This window comes from Podarcis bocagei (genome assembly GCF_964188305.1).
Source record: "Podarcis bocagei genome assembly, chromosome: 8".
NCBI lineage: Eukaryota > Metazoa > Chordata > Lepidosauria > Squamata > Lacertidae > Podarcis > Podarcis bocagei.
Genome location: NC_138133.1, coordinates 46,549,319 through 46,571,945, shown reverse-complemented (window position 1 = coordinate 46,571,945; position 22,627 = coordinate 46,549,319). Strand labels below are relative to the sequence as shown.

Below are 22,627 nucleotides of genomic sequence, written 5' to 3'. Positions count from 1 at the left end.
CTATAGCTCACAGGCAGGATGTAAAGACTTTTCTGTGACTATTGTGATGCGGAGAGGGGATACTATGAAAAGAAAACAGAATTGCTGTACAGAAATAAGGTTGGGTTAACAAAATGAAACCACCATTCCAGTGATCCCCATTGAAGAACTTGAAGAAAAGTAGGCGGAGAGAGGTCTCTTACACCTCCACATATTCCTCAATGTGTTCTGATTCAAAACAGTAGATACTGGGAATGATGAGAAGGATGCATTTTTTTAGCCTTCCTCAAAGTAAATGTACTCACCTTTTGCATTCTCATGTTTATATATGTCATTTGAGATTAAGGACAATGGGCATGATGCAGGACACTGCAAAGGACTGGCTATTCCCTGTTCTCCTAGTTATTACCAATAAATGAAAGACTGGTGGACTGGATCCAGACAATATCTGTTCATTACCAACTTAAATCTTGATACAAACCACTAGGTTTAAATGACTACAGACGCTTAGTGTTGTCTGATTACACAGGAATTATTTGGTTAAACATTGTTGTTGTTGTTTAGTCGTTTAGTCGTGTCCGACTCTTCGTGACCCCATGGACCAGAGCACGCCAGGCACTTCTGTCTTCCACTGCCTCCTGCAGTTGGGTCAAACTCATGCTGGTAACTTCGAGAACACTATCCAACCATCTTGTCCTCTGTCGTCCCCTTCTCCTTGTGCCCTCCATCTTTCCCAACATCAGGGTCTTTTCCAGGGAGTCTTCTCTTCTCATGAGGTGGCTAAAGTATTGGAGCCTCAGCTTCACAATCTGTCCTTCCAGTGAGCACTCAGGGCTGATTTCCTTAAGAATGGATAGGTTTGTTCTTCTTGCAGTCCATGGGACTCTCAAGAGTCTCCTCCAGCACCAGAATTCAAAAGCATCAATTCTTCGGCGATCAGCCTTCTTTATAGTCCAGCTCTCACTTCCGTACATCACTACTGGGAAAATCATAGCTTTTACTATACGGATCTTTGTTAGCAAGGTGATGTCTCTGCTTTTTAAGATGCTGTCTAGGTTTGTCATTCCTTTTCTCCCAAGAAGCAGGCTTCTTTTAATTTCGTGGCTGCTGTCACCATTTGCAGTGATCATGGAGCCCAAGAAAGTAAAATCTCTCACTGCCTCCATTTCTTCCCCTTCTATTTGCGAGGAGGTGATGGGACCAGTGGCCATGATCTTCGTTTTTTTGATGTTGAGCTTCAGACCATATTTTGCGCTCTCCTCTTTCACCCTCAATAAAAGGTTCTTTATTTACCCTCAATAAAAGGTTAAACATAGGGGACCCAAATACTCCCTTATTTTGTTAACTTAAGTAGATATGTTTTTTTAAAAAGAATATGAAAGCACGCCACAACAATCTCATCTGGTGAGTGAAGTCATCCTTATACAGTGGTGCCTCGCAAGACGAAATTAATCCATTCCGCGAGTCTCTTCGTCTTGCGGTTTTTTCGTCTTGCGAAGCACGGCTATTAGCGGCTTAGCGGCTATTAGCAGCTTAGCGGCTTAAAGAAAAAGGAAACAAACTCGCAAGAACTCTCGTCTTGCGAAGCAAGCCCATAGGGAAATTTGTCTTGTGGAACGACTCAAAAAACGGAAAACTCTTTCGTCTTGCACGTTTTTCGTCTTGCGAGGTACCACTGTACTCACTTCTCAGGACTAATTCTAGTCATTATAATTTGATTTATACACATTACTAATGTAATGTATGTTCAAAGGCAGGCTGGACAGTGGTAAAATCATCTTATTACATGTTGGCGAGGAATAAGCAATGATTACCCTCTACAATTATACTGAGATAGCAATGACAGTGTTTACATCATTGTTTGGATGAGATTCCGTTTCTAAATTGGGAACAGAGCATCTCAAAACAATCCTGCATCGTTATGTGTAGGTAGATCTGAGGTTTCCAAAATGAGCCTGCTAATCTATGAAAGAAATAAGTATATTTAAACCTACTATAAACAAGCTTGATTTGGAGATTAACAGCCCCTGAACTTGATTCAGCCTAGAGTTTACATACACAACCGAGGAACAACCCTGGAGTGGGGAACTGATCACAAGCTCCCTCACTTCAGCCACGCTGAAGTTCATCAAAAGACAAGCAAATATGGAAACAACAGCAGGATTATTCCATCTTGAAAACCAATTTCACGGTTCCAGAAAATTCAGACAATAATATAGTGAAGGATTAACATAGACCCCTCTCTCCCACCATGTAGATAGCCACTATAATCAAGTGAGCCTTCCACATGAACAGTTGCAACCCTGCTGGGCTGCTCTCAACAGAATAGTAAAAACATGATAAAACATCAAACATTAAAAACCTTCCCTAAACAGGACTGCCTTTAGATGTCTTCTAAAAGTCAGGTAGTTGTTTATTTCCTTGACATCTGATGGGAGGGGGTTCCACAGGGTGGGCACCACTACTGAGAAGGCCCTCTGCCTGGTTCCCTGTAACCTCACTTTTCGCAGTGAGGGAACCACCAAGAAGGTCCTTGGAGCTGGACCGCAGTGTCCAGGCTGAATGATGGGGGTGGAGACACTCCTTCAGGTATACAGTGGTACCTTGGTTTACAAACTTACATAATCCGTTCCAGAAGTCCGTTCTTAAACCAAGGCATGCTTTCCCATAGAGGCGGGGGGCTCAATTTACAAATGGAACACGCTCAACAGAAAGCGGAACATGTTTTGCTTCCAAGGCAAAGTTCACAAACCAAAACACCTACTTCTGGGTTTGCAGCGTTCTTAATCCAAGTTGTTTATAAACTAAGCTGTTCTTAAAGGAAGGTACTATTGTAAAGAGGCCCAATGTGTATTATTCTACCCTCCATCACTGCCCATATATTTTGAGGGAGAGAAATAATGTGAAATGAGCATCTACATGATTGGGTCCATAAAGTCAGGCCTACTTCTCAATGAAGGCTATTTGCATGATGAGGAGCAAAGGGTCATGTTGCTCAGTCAAATTATTTCAATACTGCCCCTGTGAACATGTGACTGTGGATGAAGTGTAGATTCAGAGTTGGCGTGATGTTAGATCTGCCAGCTTATTAATTCATGTAGCTGTCAGCACCCTTCTTGCATTGGTGGGGAAACATTTTTATTTATTTATTTATTTATTTATTTATTTTTATTCCAAAATGTAAGCCACTCTACATTCAAAAAAGTACCTAAGCAGTGTACAGAAACAGAATATAAAATATAATGCAGAACACAAAAAAGTATTAAAACATATTTGCATGTGTGGACAGGGGGTCAGTTTGGATCAGCTTGCTTTTGTTTTATTATGTATTTTGTGTTCTCAGTTTTGTATTTCCATGTTGTGAACCACTCCTATGATCTTTGGATGAAGGGTAGTATACAAATTTAATAAATAAAATCATAATGAAAATTTGAAGGAATAAACTAAATTGGAAAGCCATGGTAGAAGGCTTCCTTCACTTCTAAGGGAAGAGAAATCCAGGGAAAGTATGGTGTTAATAGTGCTCACAAAAATGATTTCCACAAATAGGACATGCAAGTAGATTACTTACAACAATTTGCACAAGTTAACTGGCAGATAGCACAGCCAAACTAGCTGTCTATTTATTATGGCCAAGTAACAAGTGTGGTCCCTTTTCCTTTTATGCATGTTGTAATATAATTTTCAGGTTTGGGTAGCCATCTGCAGAGATCAGAACACATCTCCAGATGCAGGTACAGTGGTGCCCCGCAAGACGAATGCCTCGCAAGACGGAAAACTCGCTAGACGAAAGAGTTCTCCATTTTGGAGGTGCTTTGCAAAACGAATCTCCTATGGGCTTGCTTCGCAAGATGACAATGTCTTGTGAGTTCCTGCTGGTTTTTTCCCCTCCCCCCCTTTTTCTAAGCCGCTAATCCACTTATCAGCTGATCCGATCAGCAGATAAGCCGCTAAAAGCCGCTAATAGCGCTAATCCGTCAATGGGCTTGCTTCGCAAGACGAAAAAAACACTAGACGAAGAGAATCACAGAACGGATTCTTTTCGTCTTGCGAGGCACCACTGTAGTAGCTTTTACTGTGTGATCATCTCAGTGCTGACAACAACCCCCATAATCTTCATAGTTAAGAAATGGGATGTTTTGTCTTGACAGACCATCCTAACTGATAATCATGCATTTGCTCTGTCAATTTCTCTGTGCACTGATTAGCAATTCTCTTATCAGTGGATGCATATCTAGTCCTTCAGTTTATGAGACTCAACAGAACTTTCTAACAAGCTGAAGCCTTAGAACCTCTCTGCACAAATGAGCATTAGACTGAAAGGAATGTTTAAGCTGTACGGTCTTAATTCATACAACATTCTATTTGCTTTCCTTTCCTTTCTCCCATTAATAGGTTTCTTTTTATTTGCTACCTAGATTCATGGATGTGCTTTCCCTTCCTGAAAGAGGGATACAAATAAAGATTTGGCTCACTCCCATCCCTCTTAATGTCTTTACAAGGTTTGCCTTCCTCAGGCAGCAAATTGTGAATTACACTGAGTCAGAGTATTATCAACCCTGAAGCACACCACTAAAGAAAAAATCTATACTTGGCAACTTCATTGCTGTCACAATATGCAATGAATTATGTGAGATTATAGTCTCTGAAATGCTTCCTGACTAAATGGACCTAAGCTTGTATTTTTGTTTTACTAAACTAGACTGACAAAAGAAAGCATAAAATGTGGATGATAAAAGTTTTCAAGGGACGTGTACTTCAATCTTTTGGAAGATAGCAACACGTTTTTATTTTTGACATTTTTTATTGTTAAATCTCGTCAAGTTGTTTTATGGGGAAGTGATCTGTAAATAAAATAAACAAATAAATAAATACAGAATTTCCCACTAACATTTACCCAGAGAATTTCCAAACCAGCACTATGCTTTCTGCACCTACTAAATTTGGGAGGCTGCCAATGCTGGGGTGGAAACAGCAGATAGATACAGTGGCTGGTGCTACATGTTATGACTATGTGTACAGGCCATTTTCAACAGATTCCACATGCTGTTTGGAATGTGTACACCGATAACTCAAGATAAATTTCTGCTAATGCAATGTGGTTACTTAACCATTACAGATTGTTTATTTCTCATTCAGGGAGAAATTCTGAATTAATACTGTTTCAGAATGACAGCAAAGTGAAAAAGAAGATGAAGTTGAGAAGACATGGATATGGAAAGATTTTAAAAAATTGTCTCTGGAGGTTCCTAGAAATATGTACAAACTGGTATAGTGGAGTTCCATATGATTTGGTTTAACCTAACCTAGCCTGGTAGCAAATATGCTTTGCATTATGCGATCTCACTGCTTTGCATGTTTCAGGCATTTCTTATTTAACTTATTCAGCCTCAACAGGTTATAGTCTCGACCCATGCCTTGATTAAAAAACACATGCACACAGAAAAGTAAGTATCATGGGGAAACTAGGCTACAGCCCTTGTCCCAGAGGTGCTAGATTTCTATTTGCAGAATATTTTTTATGGAGGATCATTCAGTCTTGTGAGTTCCCAGATGTAGTCTGAAGTTGGTATAGTACAGGAAAAGAGAGTTACCACATCACCGAGAACTAGGTCTAGAGTCCTTGAAGATTCGTAGGATTGTACAATTTAACTATTATAGTTGTCTCTCCTGGACCGTCTACCATTGGATGATCCACTGTTGCAAGAGCAAGACTCCCCTCTTTCCAATTTCTCTACACCATGCATAATTTTGTATACTTTTATCATGGCCCCCTGCCCTTACCTACCTATTTTCTAAAGAAAAAGCCTTAAACACTATAGGGCACTGGTCTTTAGCTGATGGGAGAGGACCCACTTCTGGGTTACAGCCTGGTCTAAGGCGAGTCACAACAGCAGACCACCACAAAAATATACCACTTAAAAATTAAAGCAACAGGTCCCCAAATGCATGTTTGAGTTAAAGGTGGACCGTAATCTGAAAAAAGGAAGGCTGCAGTTATAGGGGACTTGCTCCGTTGCCCTGATCAATCTGATTGCTCTTTTCTGCAGATGCTTGCTTAACTTTGAAAGTAAATATCACTGATTTCAATGGAACTTGTTCCCAAGGAAGTGTGAACAACTGCAACCTGACAGCCTGGTTGGAAATCTGGACTGTCATGCCCTGTCTTGATGATGGTCTGGGCTAAGAGTCCTCTTCGCATCCCACCCTGAGCCTTAAAGAGATGAGTCAAATCTCAACCACAGCAAGAGCATAGGAGAAAAGTTGCCTGTGTTTAACTCCTTCTCTTCATCCTACTGCCCAATAGTCAGGGTAGGTGGGTAGGAGGGGGAGATGATATCAATTAAGATGGGGGGTGAAGAAGAGAGCAGCAGTAATATCTTTATTAACATGGTGTCTAATTAAATCAGGGACACTTTTTAAAAATGCATGGAAATGATTAATCAAAAGCTGCAACCCTAATTTAAAGTCTTTTCAGATAAATTATTAACATGGTGGCATTCATGGAAGGAAAGCTTTTACAGATAAAAAAACCACACAGAAGTACATGTGTGAAGTACAGGGCCCTCCATTTCAGATTCATTAACAGCCAACAAAAAACCAGGAACAGGAGTAGAAAACATAATCTGAAAACCAAGAGAGAATATAAAGAATTTACTAAATGGCACACCATTAAAATATGAGAGGCCTGAGAGATTAAAACTATTCACCGTCAGATACCCCTTTATTAAATTAGAGAGAAAACAGGCACTTCCAGAAAAGAAAAAAAAGGAACATGTCCCTTTTGCGATGACAAAAAACTATAAAAACTATTGCTAAAGAATATTCCTCAGACAGACCATGGCAATCAATAGAGTGCTGGGGCAAAGATGTACTTGAAATCCTAGGTGTATGGAATGTCAAATTTCTAAGCAAACAGAAAAACATTTATTTGTTTCCATCCATTCTAGGCAGTGTTCAAAACTCCCATTGAGCTCTGGGCAGAGTAGCGCACCTAAGATTTCAGATTAAAACTGCGGAGTGAAAGGAAAGGAGGACCTATTTCTGCCTCCTTACTTCCAGCTACTTTCTGAAGACTGGAAAAGAGACCCTCTTAAGAATATTAGGGCGGTGGACAGAATGACTAGACCATGTGAAAAGTGAGCATAATATTTCATTTTCATTCATTTTCAGCTTTGTATTCTTGTTATTTAAAAAGTGCACATAGACATTCTGCTGTTGTGCCCATAACCTAAGTTAAAGTTGTCATTTAGCTCCTAGCTTTCGTATCTCAGTTTCTAACACTGATTATAGGTTCCTAAGGGTTGAAAACATCTGGCTTGAAAACCTTTATTGATGAAACTCAGGTGTTCAAATAGTTGTGACTACTCAGTAGGAAGGGAAAGGCAGTCTGGATATACTCAAAAGCACTCTTGCCTTCGTTGTAGCATTCCATGTTGCAGAGATGAGACAGGTTCTAAAGGCAGAACTTCAGAATTAAGCTCTAGCAGTGTCAGTGAAACAAAGCACCTTAAACTCCACTAAACCCATCTAAATGCACCCTGAATTTACAGTGAATTTACTGCAATTCCCCCCTCCTTTCTTATACACAAAAACATCAACAGCTTTATTGGATGGGGGCTGTGTGCGTGTGTGTGTTTGGGGGGGGGGAGTAGGCTGGTAATTTTATTTCTTGTGAACACATGCACAACTCAAACCTAAAGCACACTAATTAAATATAATCTAGTATGTTAAATATAATCCAGTATGTAATTACCTAAACTGCTAACACAAACAGAAAAGACAAGGAACTCTGATTATAGCTTTACAGCATATTCAGAAGCTTTGTGAAAACAAAAATGCACAGTGCACCAGGTCTTGCATGATGTAGCCGGTCACAAAAAGTGACTGTATTACTTTGCTGATAATGGATGGAACAGATCCTACCAAAGATATCAATTCTTTCAACTGGAAGTTCAAATTGCAGGAACATTACAAGGTCAAAAAGCATACAGCGTAACAAATGACTGAAGAAAAACCGGACCCTTTTCTTTCAATTCTCCCCTTCTTCTAACCCTGACATGGCTTCTCTTTGATAATGTCTATCTAAAGGCTCACCTTGAGTTGCATTAATGTCTTTCGGCAAGCAATTTCAGGGCTGCACCTACTCATCCTGCTGATAAGGCTTGTCTGCCTACAAGGCACCGCTTCCACATTTATAAGGGGCAAAAGGTTGCCCCTGAGTTGAGTATTTCTTGGGTTTATGCCAAGAATGTGCATACTTAATTATTCATTTTATATCTAAATCACTCAGAAAATTCAAACACAGTAAATGTAACTACATAAAGTGACTAAGACTGAAAAATTAAGTTCATTAATCAATTTGACTCTCTGAAGAATGCAAAATGCTTGGTGGGGAATTTACTGCGAACATATTATAAAAGTGCTCAGTGGACTACACGGGGGTAGTCACTTGAAACAGTCCCAAAAAGAGGAACTACATCCCCCACGAAACAGAATAAGATTTGTGTCACATGTGTATATGCTAATTATAGGGGTGATACTGTTTTGCTTGTTTATTTTTTGTTATGTATTCTGTGTTTGTTACGTACTGAAGTTCTCACCCTGGGCCAGCAGGGGGATGCTGTAGATAGTTATGCAAATAAGGGATCGAAAGTGACGCTCAGCTTGAGCCGTGTAGGCGAGTCGGTTTGGCCAATCGTGGTTCCAGACGGGCAGTGGCAGTTGGTGAGAGCGAAACAGCTTTCCTTGGCGGACTGGAGTGAAGACTTGGACTTGCGAGTCGGTGAAGGGGGGGGGGTGTCAGACGGAGCCGGTCGGCAGACCTTAGCGATGTGGCCCCTTCTGGAACACTTCCGACAGATGGCATCTCTGAATTGACACTTGGCACGGGAATGGTGGCCTCCACAGCCGGCACATTCCGGTTGGTCCTTGGACTTCTGTTGGAACTTCCTGCGCTCCTGCTTTGTCTGGTGCACGTCATCGTTTTCACTGGAGGATGCCTCATCACTGCTGGCCTCTTCATGATGCACTGGATCTGGCTTCCTAGCAAGACACAGGCTGCTGGCCTTGTGGATCTCTTGGGTGGAGCATTCGGCAGCTTCCGAAGCCACGGCCTCCTCAATGGCCGTTGCAGATGGATGTCCCGGACCCCGCAGACGATTCGATCCATCAGGGCATCATCTAAGTCTCGGAACTCGAAGTGCATTGCAGCCTGTCAAAGGGCGGCGGTGTAGTTGTTAATTGACTCCCCCTCTGCCTGGTTCCGGTGGCAGAACGCATGGCGGGCAACAATCTTGGACGCGTAGTGGTTGTGGAGCTTCTCTTTAATCGTGTCCCACGGTGCTGCCTGGACTGCTACAGGCGCAACCAATGCTCGGGCCGTCTCGAACACCTCAGGCCCACAGAGGCTGAGGAATAGGCCCCGCTTACACTCCTGTGATACTTCCATTAGCTCGTTGGCTTGGAGGTAGCAGTCGAACCGAGCAAGGTAGGAGTCCCATGATTCAGAGGCTGGCGCAAATGGCGGTAGAGGCACAAGTGAAGCCATGATTCCGATACCGATGTGGAGGCTATGGATGGAACACAGTGCTCTAGCCAGAACAGTGAGCTCTGAATTGGTTCTGTTCAGTGATTTCGCTCAGTGTTTCAGCTCAGTAATTCAGCTCCGCTCAGAGAGTGGCTGCATCTGGCTGTGCTCTGTTGTCCATCCATCCCATCCTCGTCACCAGTGTTAGGTTGTGGGTGAACATATCAGACGACACAGCGATTCTTCAAACAGCTCTTGTTTATTCACAGGCCAGGACAGAACTGAACTGAAGGGTTCAGTCAGCCTGCTTATATAGAGCTCCAGTACAATGTAACTGTAACAATTTTCTAAAACTATCCAATCACTAAACATCACTTTCAATCCCTTATTTGCATAACTATCTACAGTATCCACCTGCTGGCCCAGGGTGAGAACTTCAGTACATAACAGTGTTCTCATTTTGTATTTTTTTGTTGTGAACGGTCCTATGATCTTTGGAGAAAGGGTGGCTTACTAATAATACTACTAGAAATAATAGTAACGTGAGACCTGCCACATTTTTGTTTTGCTGTGTAGTTCTCAGTGCCTAACAGTAAATGCTCCTTTTAAGGGTTCCAAACTTAACTCTCCTCACTATACTCCGTTCCATCACCCGTTTTCTATTTTTGTTTTCCAACTGACACTAAACAGCCAGTGACTACTGAGCATGCTCAGTCCTCATGGGCTTGTTTGTGGGCGGGTTTCCCCCACATATCTTTAAAATGTATTATTTAATACATTTGGGGTTCCCCAAATCATACTGACACCTCCTGCTTGTTTCACAGTAGCTCTGTTTTGGCCCATTTCAGTTGGTACTTAGCACCCTAGTTCACTATTAAAGGGAGTGATTAAATTCTTTGGAGTCTGATTTTTTTTAAAAAAACAAACAAACTCCAAGTGGGAGGTAGTGCCATTTTAAAATAAACATTTCCACATCTCACATCAGAGACTTCTTTTAAGATGGTGCCCACTTCATCATGTGCATGTTTCGCCTAAAAACAAAGGAATAATCCTGTTTTCTTAAGAAGCGTTGTTTTTACTCACATACAAATCCTCACAGATTTAATCTACTGTATTCTAATTAATGACTAGAAAGTATGTTTGCCATTTCATCACAGTCAACTGATCTGTAAAATACAGTAAATAAGAATGGCAAGGGCTCGTCTCTGCAGGTACACTGATTCTAAGAGCAACCTGAAAGACAGCAAACAGGCCTCACCCTTCACTGATCTGAAGGCAACAACCTTTATTGTGAACTGGTCTACAATGCAAAACTTTCAGGGAAAGCATATCAACACTTTATGCAAAATATGAAATCCATTGTCTTCACTTCCTATTGGCATGTTATATTTATCTCGTGGCTTTAGAATTCAATAAATATTTCAGTCACCAAGAAATAAACTCTAGATGACACCTTGTTCCACAGTCTGCAACTGAAACATGTTGCTAAGGAAATGAGAAGTGGAGAAAGTTTTACTTGGTATTTTGTTAGGATGTGGTGATTTTTTTAAAAAGAACTATTTTCATGCAGTGTAAGAACTTAATTTGTATTCTGTGTCTGGTTCTGGGTTAGGAATCTAAATAAAACAGGAATCTAAATAAAAAAGGTTCACTATTTTGCGAAGACACCAATATCTAAAGTTAGTCCGCATATGCTTGAGTTCGGCCAAACAGAAGAAAATGTGAAGGGAAAACAAAAACTCAAGAGTCATTTACAATTTATATGTTTCACTTTGAAGTCTGTTGCTAGAATCACATAAGAACATGCTGAAGCCAAAGCAAACTAATATATCATCAGTATATTCTACTGGCATAGCTGGTTCTGTCAGGGGATTTCTCTATGAGCAGAAGGCTGTTCTCCCTCCATTTCCTATCCAAAAGTATGACTGTGAATGCTTCTTGCAGTCTAAGAATGACTAATTTGCATTATGCTTGGAAACTTCCAGTGCAGTGCAGTCTTAAGCATACAGTATTTAAGCAGAAGTCAGTCCCACACAGTTCTATGGGATTTTCTCACTTGTAAGTTTAGTAAGGATTTCCCTGCTACGAAAAACAAAGCAACAATTAGATAAAACAATTCCGAATGACATAAACATTCAAGTCTTGGAGAAATAGTGAAAGAAGTACAGTGGTGCCTCGCAAGACGAAATTAATTCGTTCCGCAATTCTCTTCGTCTTGCGGGTTTTTCGTCTTGCGATGCACGGTTTCCCATAGGAATGCATTGAAAATCAATTAATGCGTTCCTAGGGAAACCGCCTTCAGACCAGGTCCGGGGACAGTCTGTCCCCGGACCTCTTCTGAAGGCTGGGGGGGGGGGGACAAGGGCTTTTCTTCCCACCCCCAGCATTTTTAAAAACCCTGGGACAGCGGAGGACTTCTCCGCTGTCCGGGCGATCTTAAAATGCTGGCGGGCGGCATTTTAAAATCGCCCCGGACAGCGGAGGACTTCTCCGCTGTCCGGGGCGATTTAAAAGCCCCTGGGAAGGCAGGCAGGGGGGAGCAAAGACTTTCGCCCCCTGCCCGCCTTCAGAAGGTGTTCCCACCCCCCCGCCCGGCTTCGCAGCAGCGCTACGAAGCCCGGCAGCTGGGGCAGCTGTTCCCGCCCCCCCCCTTCGGAACATCGTTCCGAAGTGGGGCGGCTGGGGCAGCTGTTCCCGCCCCACCTCCCCACTTCGGAACAGCGTTCGGAAGTGGGGCGGATGGGGCAGCTGTTCCCGCCCCACCTCCCCCCTTCGGAACATCGTTCCGAAGTGGGGCGGCTGGGGCAGCTGTTCCCGCCCCCCCTCCCCCCTTCGGAACATCGTTCCGAAGTGGGGCGGATGGGGCAGATGTTCCCGCCCCCCCTCCCCCCTTCGGAACATCGTTCCGAAGTGGGGCGGCTGGGGCAGCTGTTCCCGCCCCACCTCCCCCCTTCGGAACATCGTTCCGAAGTGGGGCGGCTGGGGCAGCTGTTCCCGCCCCACCTCCCCCCTTCGGAACAGCGTTCCGAAGTGGGGCGGATGGGGCAGCTGTTCCCGCCCCACCTCCCCCCTTCGGAACATCGTTCCGAAGAGGGGCGGCTGGGGCAGCTGTTCCCGCCCCACCCCCACACTTCGGAACAGCGTTCCGAAGTGGGGCGGATGGGGCAGCTGTTCCCGCCCCACCTCCCCCCTTCGGAACATCGTTCCGAAGTGGGGCGGCTGGGGCAGCTGTTCCCGCCCCACCTCCCCCCTTCGGAGCATCGTTCCGAAGTGGGGCGGATGGGGCAGCTGTTCCCGCCCCACCTCCCCCCTTCGGAACATCGTTCCGAAGAGGGGCGGCTGGGGCAGCTGTTCCCGCCCCACCCCCACACTTCGGAACATCGTTCCGAAGTGGGGCGGATGGGGCAGCTGTTCCCGCCCCACCTCCCCCCTTCAGAACATCGTTCCGAAGTGGGGCGGCTGGGGCAGCTGTTCCCGCCCCCCCTCCCCCCTTCGGAACATCGTTCCGAAGTGGGGCGGCTGGGGCAGCTGTTCCCGCCCCCCCTCCCCACTTCGGAACAGCGTTCCGAAGTGGGGCGGATGGGGCAGCTGTTCCCGCCCCACCTCCCCCCTTCGGAACATCGTTCCGAAGTGGGGCGGATGGGGCAGCTGTTCCCGCCCCACCTCCCCACTTCGGAACAGCGTTCCGAAGTGGGGCGGATGGGGCAGCTGTTCCCGCCCCCCTTCGGAACAGCGTTCCGAAGTGGGGCGGATGGGGCAGCTGTTCCCGCCCCACCTCCCCCCTTCGGAACATCGTTCCGAAGTGGGGCGGATGGGGCAGCTGTTCCCGCCCCACCTCCCCACTTCGGAACAGCGTTCCGAAGTGGGGCGGATGGGGCAGCTGTTCCCGCCTCCCCTCCCCCCTCCGGAACATCGTTCCGAAGTGGGGCGGCTGGGGCAGATGTTCCCGCCCCACCTCCCCACTTCGGAACATCGTTTTAAAATGCTGGGGGTCGGCAGCGAACGCTCCCGACCCCCAGCATTTTAAAACCTCCCCGGGACAGAGACTTCTCTGCTGTCCCTTGGAGATTTTAAAATGCTGGGGGTCGGCAGCGAACGCTTCGCTCCCGCCCGCCAGCATTTTAAGATCGCCCGGGGCAGGTGGGGGGAAGGCAGGCGGGGGGAGCAAAGACTTTTGCCCCCCGCCGGCCTTCAGAAGAGGTCCTCTTCTGAAGGCCGGCTGTGGGCGAAAGTCTTTGCTCCCGACCGCCAGCATTTCCCTATGGGCTTTCGTCTTGCGATGCAAGCCCATAGGGAAATTCGTCTTGCGAAGCGCCTCCAAAACAGAAAACCCTTTCGTCTTGCGGGTTTTCCGTCTTGCGAGGCATTCGTCTTGCGGGGTACCACTGTACCAGTAAAGAAAAGAAAATTTATGTAGATGTCACACTCCAGATACCACTTTTCTTTAGAAGGTAGCAAGTTCCAAAACAAAGCATGTAAAGAAACCAATATCCATGATGCATGACTACAGCTGGTATTTAGCTGATAATGCCTCAAGGAAAATATGCCATATATCACTTTAGACATGGAATGACACCAGAGATAGTAAACACAGAAGCATAGTTACTGTCAATAAAAAAACTACTGATGCTAGTCCAAAACAACAGGGAGTCATTTACAGAGTGAAATTCCCACAGTATAAATGATGCAATTTTGATTATAGACACTGACGGCAGGAAAGTAGGCATGAAGCTGAAATGCACTTTTCAAAAGTAAAAGTACAGCTGATGGCAGATTATTATTTTTAGTCCCTACAGATCAACAGTTAAGGTGGCAAAGTGTAAGCAGCAATAACCATTTGTAGCTGTTCTTGTGGCTCTTCTGAAAAGCACACAAGACATTCCACTGATTTCACCGGCACAATGCCGAACAGAAACCAGTATTTACAGCTAGACTAAATATTTTATGCCTTTCTGTAAACTGGGAACAAGGTCTGTTGCCCAAAGAAATTAATAAATAAAGGCATCCTCACTATGACAAAGGAGAGAAGCCATAATAAAAAAATGCACCTGTGCCACGTGAATTCCTATACAAGTGTACAAGATATAAATCTGCCTTCATGTGCCTCTGTAACAACAGTGCTTGAATGGATGAGGGCCAATAAACTGAAGCTCAATCCAGATAAGGCAGAGATAGAGAATAGTTTGGCTACCAAGGTAAATAATGTTCAACCAATTATGGGTGGGGTTGCACTCCCTTTGAAGGTACAAGCTTGTAGATTCAGGAAGGCGGGTGTCTGCATCTATTACTGTCACTGGAGGTACAAGTGGCTGCTATGGCACAGAGCACCGTCTACCAGCTATCTGGATTTTGATAACCTGGCTTCAGTCGTCTATGCTAAGGCTTTTCAGACACTGCAGCTGGTGCAGAATTCAGCGGCCTAATTCTAACAAGGTAGTCTAAATGTATAATACCAGTTCTGGCCCAGATGTGTTGACATCCGCTATTCGAAGTGCTGTTTTAGCTATAGAACCCTAAACAGCTCAAGACTCCAGTACTTTACATATCATCTCTTCCAGTATGAAGCTGTCCAGAACCTTAGGTTGTCATTGGAGGCCCTCCTCCTGCTCCCAGAAAAGGACTGTGGTTACAAAATTTTGGGAAGGGAGGTCCACCTGGTGCCAACATTACTGTATTTACAGTGACATGCCATGACTTTCCTTCACTCCGAGGCATTTGGTTGTTATTTTCTCTCTCCTTCTGCTTGATTATTTTTGTCAGTTCACTGTTTTAATAATTGGCATAGTGGTGCAGTTGGGGAAGGAGGGGTAGGAGTTAGTTTATGATCACTTCTAGTTTTTTTTACTATTGCAATGTTTATATTTTACTAAATAAATAATAATAATTTTATGATAAGAACTGTAGCTTACTGACACTGTGTTGCCTTCTTATTCCTTGTATTCAGATCAGCCTGGACTGCTATCATGGCCCAGACACAATTATATGATTTCAATTGTAATGCTTGAATTGTCCTGCAGCAGCTGAATGCTTGCTCCACTGTTAATTGTTTTGTTAAGGTCTGATCATGTTCAAAGCATTTAGGGGAACGGGTTTGCTCAAAAACAATCAGCTATCCGTGCAGGGTTGTAATTTGAAGCCTGTTATTTATTCATCAGTCTCTGCCTACAAGACAGCTTTTTTTAAAAAAATCTTTTAAACAGGTAAACAGAATGCTTACACTTAAGCAAACATGCTGTAGCAGCTCCCTATTAACTAGAGATCAATGCTGGAGAAAAGCAGAATGAGAGTGATGGGGCGGTGCATCAACTCATGAATAATGCATGATAACAGCCGCAAATAAACGAAGGATTAAGATATCAGATTCAGAGACAGATCACAGTCAGAAGAAAATGCTGCTGATTAATAAATGCATGTACATTACTTTACATCAGGGATGGAGAACCTGTGACAACGCAGATGTTATCAGGACATGTTGGCTGCAGGGCCACAGGTCCTGCTTAAGATTGTACTCCACCTCTTTTCCACCTCTACATTGCAGAGATGTTCACCCTACTTCTAATTATTTTTACTAAAATCCCCTGGAATGAAGAGGATGTGCAAAGAAAAGGAATTAATATGCTAAAAAACCATTCTGACAGCTTATCAGAGGGCAAAAGTATGTGTGTGGGGGTGAGAATGAGGTTCCCCAAACAATCTCTTTTAGCATACAAAGGTTGGACAACATGGTTTCTTGCCACATGGAAGATGTTCTACTTGTCATATGAAACCAGCTTCTTGAGCAGAAAAGAAAGGTGGGGCTTGTTATGGCTCTAGGTGTAACTTCAAAAACTGGAAAACAGGAGGAGTGGCTGTCCTTTGGTCATCTAGTTTTAGCATTTTAGCATGCCTTTAAAGGCATTTCGGAGCACCACACAAGAAAATCTCACCCCTCCAGAACAACACACACTTCCCAAAGTATTTACTTAAAAGCACAAGCCTTCAAGCCAAAACAAGCTACACCAACATGATGGATTACATTTCTAGCAGGGCTACCTAGAGGATGTTTTGCGGGTGTCCCTTGCTCTGAACTGGTGACAGTGAGATACTTATCCATCCTTGTGGAGTGACCATAAGCCCCCAGTCCTTTCAGTGGTCTGTGGCTTGACTTAACAGTGCACTGCTGTTTACTCTTACTCAGACTAAGTTCCACTGTGTTCAATGGAGCTAACTCCCAGACACTTGTATATAGAATGTAGTATTGTTCATTTTTTAAAACTTGGGGCAGAAACCAACAGACTAAAGAGCCAACGTGAAATGCTTCACTAAATTCAGTTAAAAGCATAAAAGATCCCAAAACATCCAAGTGACTATCAACATCAAAAACCTTGCACTGAATGGAAAAGCTTTACAATGCTTCAAAAAGTCGCTCAGGGCAGTTTCAGGCTCTGACAAGTTGCTAGATGGAGAAAGTTCTAATGTGTTTTGGTAGAGCACACATATGGTATTTGTAAAAAGAGCATCCTCCATTAACCCTAGAGAGCACTTTAGATATTATGGTCAGACTTTGATCATAGGAAAAAACGGCACAAAACAAGATGTTCCAGAACAACCCCAAATATTTGTTCAGTCGATGAAACTATCCCCAAAGCACCAACGGAATTCAGCACAGCCTCTTTGCACCAATGTCACCAAAGCTTATGTCAAAGCAAGGTGCCAGCAACTTACATGAACAGTAAGGGAGACTACTGTGAAGTAGCATTTGACTTAAGATGGAAAAAGATTTGCCTGTAAACTTTTGAGCACTGTTCCTATTTTTGTAAAAATGTTTGCATTTTAAATAAGAAAAGATCCATCTGTTTTATATTAAGTGCATAGGGTTTCAGTAGTATGGTAGTGAGCATGCCAAACAAGCAAACCATTTCCACAGAAAAGGATAGTATTCCTTGCCAAATGCATTTCTTAAACATTAGAATCATACTTCAAGGGTCGTGTAGTCCAACCGTCCGCCAATGAGCGAAATCCCCTGCTACAGTGGCCACTCAGTCTCTAACTTTGTACTGTAATAGGTATTTTCCTACCACCCAGTTGTGTTTTTCTCACATCACCTCCTACTACTCCAAATTCTACTATTCAAGAGATAGTGAAAAAAACTGCATTTGAAAAGGCAGTACACATCAAAAGTTCTCAGATAAGTGGGAATTTAATATAATTAAATAAGTTCTAAATAAATTACACAAGCTGGATCCCAAGTAAGTAAAGCAGAGTGCAACACCCAGAGAGGCATGGTGATGAAGTAAATTTGTAGATTAAGTCTAAGTTTACTAATATAACCGTTTAATGTTTATACACTGCCAGAAGCATGCAGGTTTTGCAAAGAACACAGAGGGGACAAGAGTCTGGTTCCTGCCTAGGAGGTTTCAGGTCTACATTTTGGAAGCTCTCCAGCAAGTGGCACACCGTGTGGCACACTCTGTACACTTCAGCAATTGATATCCATATCTCACAGAAGCATCTCGCATCTGAACTCTATAGTTCTTCTGGTCCCTCACCTTAGTTCAGTACGAGAGAAGTATCGGTGAGGTCCTATATATATTTCCATTTCACAACAAACAAGGTCTTATAAATCTTTCTCCGTTCACACAGTGGATTAGATTCTCACAGAGAGACATACTGCAGGCAGAAGGGCCATAAAGAAAAGCAACTGTCTTACCATCCTGGCTGTAAGTACAGCAGTGTAATTAAAGGCGTTAATGAGTACTAATCCCTACTGTATGATCTTTGGTATGTGCTCGCCTAATCCCTTTACCCAGAGTTTTGACTACAGTTCAGCTACCTAATCATCTGAGCAGCCCTAACGCAGCTTTCACCAACATGGTGCCCTCCAGATGTTCTTTACTACTTGCACTGGCTGAGGCTAATGGGTGCTGCAGTCCAGAACATCTGGGAGGGTCACCTAGTTGGCGAAGGCTGTCCTAGTCCCTCTGAAACCACAGTCCAGAAGGAAGTGTCTTCGAGCATGCACAGAGTGCTTCCCCCACACCAATAATTCAACCGACCCCCATACATCTTAGATGAGGAGTGAACTTTTTTCAAGACCCCCTCAAACCCTGGCACTTCACTTCAGAAGGTGGAGGCCCTTTATTTTTAAGGAAATAATTCGAGTCCTTCGGCGGCAGGGAGTCCTGAAGGAACGAGAGAGAGAGAGAGATCCCGAGCCCCTTCTGGGTGTAGACGCGTGTGCCTCACTCACCGGGACCTCTGGAGCTCGAAGGCGCTGGTGCCCGCAGGGCCTTGCTCGAGGCAGCAATAGTTCTGCGGGACGGCTCTGGCGAAGGAGACGGGCAGGATTCCCTGAGTGAAAGAGTTGAGGCGACCTCTTGCGCCGCCCGCCGAGGGGGTCCCGCAGGAGCCCAGGAAGGCGGCGGCGGCGACGGGCACCTGCACGGGAGCGAAGGCATCTTCGTCCTCATCCTCGTCCTCTTCCTGCTGCTGCTGCCCAGCCGCCCTCGAGGGGCTCGTGAGCCTGGCGCCGCCGCTGCAGGAGGCGCTGGGGTAAGCCTGCGGGGCGACGGGCTGGAAAGCGCCCAGGCTGTGGCGAGTCCTAGCGCTGCCGTTGCTGCAGGCTGCTGCTGCAGAAGCCACCCTCGCGGCCGCCAGTGCTGCAGCGCCGACGCCGCTCTGCTCGCCGCTGCCTCCTCCTCCGACGCCGCCCTCGTCGTCTTGCGGCACGGCGGGCCGCCCGTCCAGCGAGATGTTGGTGAGGAAAGAGAGCGCTGCCTGCCTGCGCCGGGGGTCCATGCGCGGCGGAGGCGGCGGCGGCTTCCTCAGGCAGGGCTCCAGCTGCTGGTGGAATGTGCCGCCGCCGCCGCCGTTGTTGGCACGAACTGGGCTGCTGCTGCCGCTGTTGGCGGCGGCAGGAGCAGCCGCCGCCGCCATTGTCTGTCGCGCCCGCCCGCCGCCGCCGCTGCCTCTCCCGCCCTCGGAGTGGGCAAGAGTGATAATCGCCGCGATAGGCACGAGCTCTCAGGCGGCGGGCGGAGGGTCAGCACCCGGCGGCAGGGCGGTGGAGTCGCAGCCGCGCAGCGGAGGGGAGTCGGGGCAGGCATGGCATGTTTCCCTCCTTCCTCTCGGCTGCCTGCATGGACAGCGCGCCCGACTTTGTACAGCCGCCGCCGCCTCCTCCTCCTCCTCCTCCTCTTCCTTCCCTCGCGTCCTTTTGCTCCAGCCTTTTTCTCTCTCCCCCCCCCCCGCCCTCCTTGGCCAAAGTTATTGGCTTTTATAGGTAACACTCGCCCCGCCAAGCGCTCGGCGCAACAACACAGCAATCACGTGTGGAAAACAGAAAGCTGGGAAGAAAAACAAAAGCTCCGGCCTGGAGGAGGAGGAGGAGGAAAAAAGGGGGAGGAGGAAGAAGAAAGGAGGAGGAGGAGGCTGAGTCCAAGTCTAAGGAAGCGCCTTCAACCTTTCTTTTTCTCTCTCTCTCCTCCCCCCCTCACCCGCTGCGTGTTTTGTAGGAGGAGATGTAGGGAAGGTGGAGTCTGCCTGTGTTGTGCCACGGCACATGGCCTTGAGGAGGTTACATTAACAGGAATAAAAAGGGCGGGCACCTAGGAGTTAATGGGGTGTAGAAACTCGTGGATTCCTCACAGGCCTCAGGGGGCCCTTCGTGAACAAGAGTGTGCGTGGATATGCTGCGTGGCGCATTTCCCTCCCCGAGATTGTTGAGGTCATGCTGCAGCTGCCCGTTTGACCACTAATTATGAGGGTTCCCTGAAGATCCACCCCCAACCTGAAGGCTCTGGTCCTAGTTAGTAAACACCCTATCCAGAAGGTGCTGGGTGTTCTCTGTTTAGAAACGATTGCAGTGTTTCCCAAAGTGTGGTACGTGAAAGGGTTTCAAAGGGTACACAGCATTTGTTATTTATTTATTTTACTCTACTACATAACGTTTAGATAAAATAGTAGTATTATAACTACCCCCAAATTTTATGAGAGAATGAGAAAGGGTACTCTTGTAAGAGTAAAATCTCAAAAGGGGTACTAGATTATTTTTGGGAAACGGCTCTATTGAATTGCTAATCAAATGCTCGTCGCTATTGAAAAGTTGATCCAGCCCAATGTAAGGATTATCTGTATATAATTTAAGAGTTTAGGAGGGCTGCAAACCACTTCAATAAACTTTTTTTAAACTAGAAAAAGGAATACAGGGAAATAGATTTTTTCCCCTCATCTGAGCTGTTCCAGGTTTCTTGCATTAGCTCAGACCATCATTTGTATAATATTTTTACTAATTTTCACAAAATCATTTTGATGGGCTTCCTTACCCTGCCCTGCTGCTTTCTGTGTCCCGGGGAGTGAGGAGAAAATGACTAAAGAGGCCACATTCCCTTAACTGCACAGTATTATCATTTTTATTTATATTTCTTACTCACCCTTCACCCTAAGGTCACAGGACAAATTACAACAGTGTAAAAAACAACAAGAAGAAACACAGTTAACAATTTACAATCTAATGAATAGGTTGGTTATAACTATATATCTCAAGTGCCAAAGGCCAGGAAAAAGCCTTGTGTCTTTAGCAAATCACAAAAGCTATATAATGGAGGTGCCAGACGCATCTCTGTGTGGAGGGAATTCTGCAGTTTAGCAGGTGCTACAGAAAATGCTGTCTTTCAGGCTGCCATCCCCAGAACTTCTGATAGCAGTGAAACTACCCTAAGCAAATTTAGACTGTTTAGACTGCTTTTTTCAGTAGTATGTGAAATCCACAACTTGCCAGTCTACTATTAGAAAAAAAGACAATTGGCTGTGTGTCAGAATCTTTGCCAAATCCCTCTCTGTGATATCTGTTGTAGTTCAGTGGCAAGAGCATGTGCTTTACATGTAGAAATCTAGATGGACTATTGGTCTGACTCATTAAAAGGCAGCTTTTTGTGTTTGTTTTTCCATGTGTTCTTAGAGGAAGGAAATGATTTGTAGGCATAATCACACTCTCTTGTGGCCTCATTGACTCCTCAGTGCAAATCTGCAACATGTTGGCTGGTTGGCACATTCTGGGATGGTCACAGCTACCAACTGGTACTTTGGCAATTGGTTGATATTTGAAATACATCGGAAGTTGCCACACACTCAACAGCATTTACCCACTTAGCAGTATTGAGTGAGGTAATGTCTATTTATTTCTTTATATAAGAAAATCGTACTCCTTACTATATCACCGATACACAATCTTAATGTCACTTGTCTAATGGACAGACCATCCATGCTTCCATTTCTCACAGTATGAGGGAGGTTGTTGAGAACTCCAGGCAAGCTGTCATTTGTGTGGTAATGTATGCTGTATTTTGAACATTCTTTCTTGTCTCTCTGCAGCCTCCCACACCTTCCAGCAGACAGCTTTTAATGATACACTTTAATGGATTAGCTTTATTCTTTAAAGTGTAATACTTTGCTCTTATCACATACCCCAGGTATCTAGCATGAAGAGCATGCCAAAGACGACAATTCTGTTGTGCTTGGCAAGGGCTTTTGATAATTTAGCATACATCTCTGAAGATCACCTGCGTAGTAAAGTGATTAATATTCTGCTCTGACTTCTAATCTTTGTTTTGGTCAACAAATAACTCTTTTTTTGCAGCCGGAACTCGCCGGAACTCAGTTCTGGCACCTCTCAGGTGGGCGCCATTGCCATTCTAAGAGCTGTTTATGGTGAATTCTGGCACCTCTTTTTCTACAAAAAAAGCACTGGATCTACACTGTACGATGTCAAAATTGTAGAGTAGATCCAGTGAATTGGAAAAGAGGACATGTGACAAAATGGGTGTTCTGCAGTAATTGATTTGCATTGCCTCACTCCCTTATCCCCTTACCTCCTTTCACTCAGCAATTTCCACATTCCAAAAGGAATTGTTAACAAGGCTGTGTAACCCTCACCCACATGCTACCATTCCCCCAATTTCCAGCTCCATCTGACAACCAACACGTTTCTCTCATATGTTTCTGTTACCACAGAAATATAGAGCCTTAACTTTTTCTAGCTTCCAGTTTTTGGTATCTTTGTGAAGCTGTGATACCTTCTGGATACAAAACTAAAACCTTTGTAATTGTATTTTCACACCCCTTGAGTGCTATTATATCCAA

At 44.8% G+C, this 22,627-nt stretch overlaps 1 protein-coding gene across 2 annotated transcripts in view; it reads right to left on the bottom strand.

Annotated features, from left to right (window-relative positions):
• CABLES1 (Cdk5 and Abl enzyme substrate 1) overlaps window positions 1-20,314 on the bottom strand; it is a 50,732-nt gene extending 30,418 nt beyond the window's left edge. For both annotated transcript variants that reach the window (XM_081205752.1, XM_081205753.1), the window contains exon 1: window positions 18,738-20,314. In XM_081205752.1, coding sequence (XP_081061878.1) covers window positions 18,738-19,423 — 686 coding nt within the window. In that variant the 5' untranslated portion in view covers window positions 19,424-20,314. The remainder of the gene's footprint in view (window positions 1-18,737) is intronic.
• Between the last annotated feature and the right edge of the window lie 2,313 nt (window positions 20,315-22,627).